Raw genomic sequence first — 9,193 nt, 5'->3', positions numbered from 1 at the left:
CAGACAGAGAGAGAGACATTAGAGACAGAAAGTGAGAAATCACCCCCCCAGGGGGGGATGGTCACGCCGCAATCCCTTCTCCTCCATTCTCCTCTTGGGATCTTGGGCACGCACGCACACGCGCCCGGCGTGAGTTTTAAGCCACCAGGTCCAGGACGCGAACCGCAGTCGACTACGTGGGAGTTCAGCAACATAGCCATTATGCTAACTGCTGGTCACGGGAGTAGATTTCTTATAAAAGGATGAGTTTGACAAAAATGCCAGCTCCTTGATCTCAGACTTCCCATCCTTTAGAATTGTGAAAAATAAAATTATTTTGTTTCTGAATTGCTCAGTCTTTGGTAATCTGTTACAGAAACACGAACAGACTGGGCCAACCCATGGTTAGGGGCACTGGATCCATGTGGCCAACTATGTGGTCTGAGTTCCAGACCCAGTGGCGTGAAAAATACACCAGGGGCTTATGCATGTGTGTCCCAAATCCCAACAGGATAGAGAAATGGAAGAGACAGGATTATGGCATGACCATTCTCCCAGAAGGCTTCTCTCTATATATCTTTCTCTCTCTCTCTCCCACCTCCCTTCTTTCCTCTCTCCTCTCTCACTATGAAAATGCGCCCTGGCAAATATTTTTAAAAAGAAACACGAACAAACTAAAACAGAAAATCAGTACAGGAGAAGTGGAATGTTGCTACAACAAATACCTGAAAATGTGGACATGGCTTTGGAACTGGAAAACAGGGTAGAGGCTAGAAGAATTTGGAGAAAGGAGGCTAGAAGAAGCCTACATTACCATGAACAGAGCATTAAGGGTGACTCTGGAGGGCCCAGAGAGGAGGAGAACTGTAAGGTAAGTCTGAAATATCCTAGAGCCTACTTACATGGTTGTGATCAGAATGTCAGTAGAAATATGGACAGTAAAGGCCATTCTGATGAAGTCTCAGATGGTACTGAGAACTAGAGTAGCAGGCCATCCTTGTTATAAAGTAGCAAAGAACTTGGCTGAATTGTATCTATGCCTGATGACTTTGAAAGGCAAAAACTTAAGACTGATGAACTAAGATACCAGGCGGAAGAAATTTCTAACCAAAACATTGAAAAGAGCTGTATGGTTTCTCTTATTTGCATTAAGTAAAATAAGAAAATTAGAGAAGACAGAAATAATTTAAAGATGAAATTTCTAATTAAAAGATAAGCAGAACATGAAGTTTGGAACATCCCCAGCCTGGCCTCATTAAGAATAAAAAATTATGTTCAGAAGGAAAAAACAAAGATATGGCCATTGCAATTGTTTGACAAAGAGGTCAGTATGGACAGAATGAAGCCAGGTGTCATCCATCAAGACAATGGGGAAAATGATCCCAAAAGCACTTGAAAGATTAATGGTGTAGCTCCTGCCATCACAGGCCCAGCATGGAAGGAAACGTCAAAAGACAAGCCTAGGGTGCCCTTGAGACCTAGGGACTTAAAGCACAGAACCACCTCAAGTTTCTCCTCCCTACTATCCAGACAGCACCCCTCAACCATCCCAGCCATAGTTCAAATGGGCCCAGGTGCAACTTCTGCTGCCACTCCAGAGAGTACAAGAAGTAAGCCTTGGCAGTGTCAAGGTGGTGCTAATTCTGCAGGCACAGAAAATGCAAAAGCTACGGAAGCATGGCTTTCTCCACCTAGATTTCAAAGGATATGGACAGTCTTGGGGCTCAGGCAGAGACTTGTTACAGGGCAGAGCCACTGCAGAGAGCCCCTAATAGGACAATGCTCAGCAGAACTGTGGGGTCAGAGCTGCCATAGATAGTCACCAGTAGGTCTAGTGGATCAATGGGGATAGGGGCTACTGACAACTCTCAAGCTCCTGGTGTACACCACAAGCCTGGGAGGGTTGCAGACACAACTCAACCCATGAGAGTTGCCACATGGGCTGAGCCCAGCCACAGCATTAAGGGTGGGGCTGCCTTAAAAGCCCAACCTCCTCCCCATGCCTCTGGGTATCTAGAAGGCAGCGCAAGGTATCAAGGACTATTCTAGGGTCTTAATATTAAATGTCGTTCATCCTCTTGGCTTTTGGACTTTCCTGGAACCTATTGTTACTTTCTCATTCATATCTGACGTAGGTAAGACTCTGGACTTGTGAGTTAGTGTTAAATGAGTTAAGACTTTTGAGACAGTTGAGATAGAATGAATGTATTTTACATGTGAGAAGACATGAATGGGACAGGGAGGAATGCTAGTTTAAATGTGTCTCCAAAGAACATATGTGTTGGAAATATGGTTGCCATTGTAATAAATTTAAAGGTAGGATCTTTAAGAAATGACTAGGCCATAAGGATTCTACCATCAAGAATGGATTAATGTCATTATCAGAGGAGTGGATTCCTTATTTTAAAAAAATGGAATGTGGCCCTCTACGATAGTGTGTGTGCATGCATGTGTGTGTGTGTGTGTGTGTGTGTCCCTCTCTTTACTCTTCCACCATGGGATGACATAGCAAGAGGGTCCTCACTAGAAGCCGACCCCTTAATCTTGGACATCACAGCTTCCAAAACTGTGAGAATTAAATTTCTATTATTTCGGGAACCAGCAGTTAGCGTAATGGCTATGTCGCTGGACTCCCACGTAGTCGACCGCGTCCTGGACCCGTGGCTTAAAACTCACGCCGGGCGCGTGTGTGTGTGCCCAAGATACCGAGAGGAGAATGGAGGAGAAGGGATTGCAGCGTGACCATACCCCCTGGGGGGTGATTTCTCGCTTTCTGTCTCTAATGTCTCTCTCTGTCTGTCTGGCGAGCACACGCACCCTATAGCAAAAACCTCTCCAAAAAAAAATTTTTTTTTTCTATTATTTACCGATTATTCAGTCTATGGGTTTTTATACTAAATTGTTTATTTATTTATTTATTTAATTCCATTTATTGTTATTGTTATTATTACTATTTTTCAGTTTGAACAGAGAGAGAGGGAAAGCGAGAAAGCAAGCCGCCATGTCTGGACTCAAACTGTGGTCAGCCATGTGGGAGACCAGTATGCCAACCACCATGCCACCTGCTGGCCCCAAGTCAATACAAACAGATTAAGACATACATAAAACTAATATATGAACAACAACAAAAAGGTGTATACTTATACCTTGTGTTGGTAGTCATTTGATAGTTAAAACAATTTGAGACCCCAGGTGAAAAGACTAACGGATGCTTTCATGCCATAGGTAGTCTCTGAATACAGCCTTAAAGTATGGGCAAAGAATGAAAGAATGGGAAAGTTTCTAGAAAAATATTCTAAACAAATGCTTTTGTTGTTGTTGTTAGTTTTGGGGTTTTTAAATTTTTTTTATTTAATTTTTTTTTAATAGGGCACACACTCACCAGAGAGAGAGAGAGAGAAAGTGAGAAATCACTCTCTAGGGCGTATGGTCACACCACAATCCCTTCTCCTCCAGTCTCCTCTCCAGATTTTGGTCACGCATGCACATGCACACACACCCAGCATGTTGAACCATGCAGCTGGCTATGTGGGATCCAGCACCTTAACCACCATGGCAACCGCTGGCCCAGGAAATGCTTAAATGTGCTTAAGATATTTTTACAGTATAATTTAACATAGCAAAATTCTAGAAAAAGCTTAAATGTTCAATAATAGTTTGTTAGTATTCAAATTATAATACATGCAAAAAATACACGTTTTAAACTGCATTATTACCATATTTCATCTATGAAATATATTGTTTGGCTGTGATAAATTTTTCACTCCAAAAGTAGATAATTTAATACTTTATTACTTTTGGGGGGTATTTTGTATATGTGTTCACTGATGAGACTGTCTTTGGTTTTAAAGGGAAAATTTACCTTTATGGGTGTTGAGGAAATAATTAAAAAAACAAATCTGCTAATGGAGAAACTCTTTTCAAATGTAGAAAAGAAAGAAAATAGTTTTGAACAATACTATGATGCACTTCGCAGGCAATAATGAGTCTGCAAGGACAGAAAGAAATCTCACCCATACATGAAGCTAAACAAATACAATCTATTACATATGTTTTCAAAAATAAATAACTTGTCCTCAAGTAGAGAGCTTGGCAGCACAATTTGATATACCATAATTCATCCTAAATTAATCTGTTCATTGAAGTAGCCAATGTGTTAATTGCCCTTATCTCAAAGAAAAATAAAACATACCTTTATGACTTGATGGTAACTGCACCTTGGAGCCAGCAGCCTAGTCCTACACATACAAGGAAACAGGGATACTATCTTCCTTAATATCTATATTTATTAAAAAAAAAAAAAAAAGTTCTAAGACCCTTAAGAAAGACATTACTGGGACCAGCAGTTAGCGTAATGGCTATATCACTGGACTCCCACGTGGTCGAACGCGGTTCGAGTCCCGGACCCGGTGGCTTAAACTCACACTGGGCGTGTGTGCGTGCGTGCCCAAGATCCCGAGAGGAGAATGGAGGAGAAGGGACTGCGGCATGGCCATCCCCCCTGGGGGATGATTTCTCGCTTTCTATCTCTCTGTCTCTCTCTGTCTGGCTGGGGAACACACGTGCCCTATAGCAAAAACCTCTCCAAAAAAAAAAAAAGAAAGAAAGAAAGACATTACTGACATAATATAAAACAGCAAGAGGCTTATTTAGCTTTAAAAAGGTTTATAGGGGAGAGCAGGTGGCGTAGTGGTTAAGGCATGTACTCCCACATGGCTGACCATGGCTACTCTCCAGATTTGGGGCATGCAGGACTCAGTCAAGTCCTGGACCGGTGTGGTGGCTTGAAACACACTGGGTGCAAGTGCACACATGCCCAAAGTCCCAAGAGGAAAATGGAGAAAGGACTGGCCATTCCCCTTGGGAGGTGATTTCTCACTTTCTCTCTGTCTCTCCCGCAAGCACACACACTCTATATAAAAAATCTCTTTAAAAAAAAAGTTTATATATAATAAACTGAATGGACAGGAGAAAGTTCTACAATGACAGGTTTTTCTCTAAGAAACAACGTCAGAGTAATCTTTGGTTTTGGACACTAGGAAAATTTTTTTTAAAACTTGGATTGACAGTTACCCGGTATTCAGATTATGCTAGACTTACTATATAAAATGAAAAATTTTCTACTTTTTTTACTTTCTACCATGCTTTCTAGGAATCTCACTAATAAACCAAATGAAAAATCTAACACTATATTAAATGCATAGAATACTTTTATCCCACAAATGCAAAGATACTTTATTTTTTTGGATTATATTAATTAACATATATTGATAAATGCCACTGTATTAATTGCTTAAAGGAGAAAATCTAAGCCCAGCCACAGTGGTACACAGATAATGCCACCACTTGGGAGGCTGAAAGTCATATGGAAGGCCCAGTTTCAGCTCCAGAGCCAATCTCAACATGCCAGTAAAGTTTGCATGCCTGTAATCCTAGCTAATTGGAAGATTGGTACAGGAACATTACAACACAGTGAGACTGAGTCAAAAACACCAATTTCTGTCTTGCTCCCTTTCTCCACTCCTCTCTCTCCCTCTGTGTCTCATAAAGGAATAAAAGAAAATTTACATAATCTCAACAACAGATACTCTATCTATTTAGAGGAGGGTTTCTCAACCTTGACACTATTGACCTTTGGGGCTGGATAATGCTTTGTTACAGGGAGCTGTCCTGTGCACTGGGGGACATTTAGCAGCATCCCTGTCCTCAACCTACTAGATTCCATAGCAGCAACATCCCACGCCTACCCTGATTATGACAACCAAAAATCCCAAAAATGTGCCTAGACATTGCCACATGTCCCTATGGGCAGGGCCAAAAGAAAAGTTGTGCAGCTTGCTTGAAAGACCCTCTTAGGCCTCTCTAATTTTCATGTCCTCCTCTGCCTCCTGGTACTATGAATCACCAAAACCCAGTTCCAGCCTTACTTCCTCAAAGATGCCTCAACCTTTACTTCTCCAATCTTCCAGTAAGTCTGGGATGTTCTCTCACCTTTGCTGCTAAAAGAACTTAGAATATCTGTCCTAGCACTTACCTTAATTTCTTATGTTTTCTTACTTTTTTACTAGTCCTATGCTGCTAGATAAAGTAGCCACTGGTCATTTTGGCTACAGAAATTTAAATTACATGATTCAGTCCCTTGGTTGCTCCAGCAATATGGGGCTGATGGCTACTGTGTTGGACAGCACACATATGAAACATTTCTGCCAATCTGGAAAGTTCTCTTAGGCAACGCTGAAGTAGATTGTGAAGTCCTGCATGTCAGCATACACCCAAATCCATCTATGACTTTTCCTAACAGGTACTTCGTAAGTGTTTACAAGATGAATCAATGAATGATTTCCGGAGCCAGCCAGTGGTGTGGTAGTTAAGATGACAGGATCCCACATTGTCCACTACACAGTTTGAGGCCCAGATGCAGTAGCTTAAAAAACACACAGGATGTGGGTACCCAAAATCCTGAGAGGAGAGCAGAGAAAGGAATGCAAGGTGGCTATTCCCCTTGGCACTTTCTCACTTTCCCTCTCTCTCTGCCTCTCTCTGGCAAGCATATGTGCCCTATAGCAAACTGAAAAAAATAAATGATGTTGGCTTAATTAGTTCACTTTAGCTTCCACGTTTTCAAAAAAATATTTTTTCTGAGACCAGCAGATGGTGTAATGGTTACATTGCAGGATTGTAGTTGATGGCAGTTCAAGTCCCAGGCTGGTGGCTTAAAAAAACTCATGCGGGGCACATGTGTATGTCCAAAAATCCCAAGAAAAGAATAGAGGAGAAGGGATTGTGTTGTGGCCATCCCCCCGGGGGGTGATTTCTTACTTTCTGTCTCTCTGTCTCTCCAGCAAGCACATGCATCTTTGCAGGTCAGCATATACCCAAAGCAAACATCTCTCACTAAAAAAAAAAAAAGTTTTTTTAAAAATTTTTTCAAGAAAACAGCCTCCACCCAACATGCACAATGCTACTCATGTGCTTTCTTATGCAAGCTTCAGCTTCCACCCCATGATTCTGCTGCACCATTTTCTCATCACCCATTTTATTCACTTGACAATTATTTACTAAACATCTATTCTCAGCAGGATTTTTTTAGTACATGTATATATATTTTAAATTATTTTATTTTAACTTTATTTATTATTATCATTATTATCTAATTTGACCAGAGAGAGAAAGAGGGAAGTAAGAAAGGAAGCCACGAGGTCCAGGACTTGAACCACATTGGCCATGTGGGAGTCCAACGCCTTTAACCACCACGCCACCTGCTGGCCCCAGTATATGCTATGCTAATCATATATCAGCTAGTAAAGGATAAGAACTATGGAAAACAACAAAGTAGTAATGGAAAAGTAGAAGTGATAGGCGAAGGAAGGTGACTACAATTTTAAATAGAGGTCCAGGAAAATTCCACTGAGACAGTAACCATTGAACAAAGATACACAGGAGTGTACACTTGTGCATATCTGGGGCAAGGCTATTTCAAGCAGATTGTACAGCAACTTCCAAGACCTGGAGGTTGTAACTGGAATTCAAAGGGGGAAGGAGGCAGAAAAAGAAGGTATCGAAAAGGTAACTGCCGAATTGTACAAGGCTTTATTGCAGAACTCTGAATTCTAAGTTAGAGCCACTGAAAAATTCCATGTTGAAGAGTAACAGAATTTTATATAACAAGGTCTCCGTGACAGCTGTTATTGAGAACAAAATGAAGAGGGTTAAGGGGAGAAAGGAGCCCAGCCAAGCTACTGCGATAATTCGGGAAGTTTGGACTAGGAGGTGGTGGTGGTAGTGACAGGGTTACCAACGGTCAGATTCTGTTCAAATTCTGTACACACTTTAGATCCAACTAGACTATCTGAATATGAGTTACAAGTGAAAGGAAGAATCAAGGAGGACTCCAAACATCTCTCGACTTGAGCAACTGGATGGATCTACCACTCACTGAGACCCCAAGATGAAGTTTGACAGGCCTAAACTACATGATCTGTAATTCCAAACTTCCATTTTGAATTGTAATTAAATATATTTGGCTCAAGACTCTTCTAGCAGACAACTGGCAAAAAGGAGGAATACTGAGAGCTCCAGTACTTTGGAGCTCTCCTGCGGGCTCCATCCTTTTCTTACAATGAGAAGAACCATAGATCCAGTCTCTAAATGAACTTTGTTAGGTGGGAACTGGCAAGAAAAGGAACTAACACTTAAGAGTAGGGATAAGAAAGTGTTTCAGGGGCCAGCAGGTGGTGTGGTGCCTATGGAGTCTTCCAAGTTCCTGACCTGGTAGCCTGAAAATCACACTGGCACTTGAGCATACATGCCTGCCCAAAATCCTGAGAGGAGAATGGAGGGGAAGGGACTGTGCATGGCCATCCCCCTTGGGGAGGTGATTTCTCACTTTCCCTCTCAGTATATCCTCTCTCTTCTCCTGTGAGTGCCCTATGACAAAAACCTAAAGGAAAAAGAAGAGTTTCAGACAGATGTGGGAACATATTAACTCACCTGAGACATTACTTTGCAATTTCCTATAGTCAACACAGGCTTCTTTCCAGACTCTTATAGGTGGGCCTTGTCCTGAGCAGGCAGACAAGGACAGGGAAAAAAGGTCATGAAAAATCAGGTTTTATCTGAGTACTCTCTAACATACCATAATGGAAAAGCACACCAGTAACCACTCTTTGGGGCACCAATCTCCCAGTATGAACTCACAGTGTGGTTCCTGGAACAGGGTAACTAACCATTTACCAAGTGCCACCTATGTAAGGAAATTCAACTATTCCATTGTAAGAGACGACTCACAACAGTAATAACATTGCACATCGGCTTATTCAATCTCCTCCATTATGCACGGTGGGCATTGACACTGCCCAATTTCTTTTCTAAACCACTGCAAAGGCGGAAACGCGGAGATCCTGAATCACGTGTTCGGGGTTCCACACCTGGAGCGCGTCAGCTTCGTTACCCGACGACGCGAAAACAGCCGCGAGCGGCGCCGGCTGCGCGCGCGGCCACGTCACTCACTCGCGGGCCTCGCGCTCACAGGGCGCCAGCAGCTCGGCCCGTCCTTCCTCCCAGAAGCCCGAACGCCTACGGCCCTGCCCAGGTCACACTGCGGGGTAGATCTGGACCCAGCCAGGTTCCGGCGGCCGCGTCCAGAGCCAGGTTGTGCTCGCCCGAGCCGGCCGGCCGCCCTCCCGGGTCCCACTTGCCGGGATCCTCCGTGGGC

The 9,193-nt window shown here is 42.7% G+C and overlaps 1 protein-coding gene across 8 annotated transcripts in view; it reads right to left on the bottom strand.

Moving 5' to 3' along the window:
- The window catches only part of LOC102502420 (zinc finger protein 181), a 14,583-nt gene extending 5,442 nt beyond the window's left edge, over window positions 1-9,141 (bottom strand). For 4 of the 8 annotated variants that reach the window (XM_014585413.2, XM_014585415.2, XM_014585414.2 and 1 more), the window contains exons 1-4: window positions 8,767-9,141; window positions 8,470-8,541; window positions 6,799-6,873; window positions 4,172-4,258 (exon numbers count right to left, since the gene is read on the bottom strand). In XM_014585413.2, coding sequence (XP_014440899.1) covers window positions 4,172-4,258; window positions 6,799-6,834 — 123 coding nt within the window. In that variant the 5' untranslated portion in view covers window positions 6,835-6,873; window positions 8,470-8,541; window positions 8,767-9,141. The remainder of the gene's footprint in view (window positions 1-4,171; window positions 4,259-6,798; window positions 6,874-8,469; window positions 8,542-8,766) is intronic. The other 4 variants (XM_014585418.2, XM_027769532.1, XM_014585417.2 and 1 more) reach the window with 3 other exon arrangements.
- Window positions 9,142-9,193: the final 52 nt, after the last annotated feature.

The sequence above is a fragment of the Tupaia chinensis genome, unplaced genomic scaffold, assembly GCF_000334495.1.
Source record: "Tupaia chinensis unplaced genomic scaffold, TupChi_1.0 Scaffold149922_1, whole genome shotgun sequence".
Classification (NCBI taxonomy): domain Eukaryota; kingdom Metazoa; phylum Chordata; class Mammalia; order Scandentia; family Tupaiidae; genus Tupaia; species Tupaia belangeri.
Note: the sequence above shows the minus strand (reverse complement) of the source record. Positions and strands in the feature narration are given on the sequence as shown.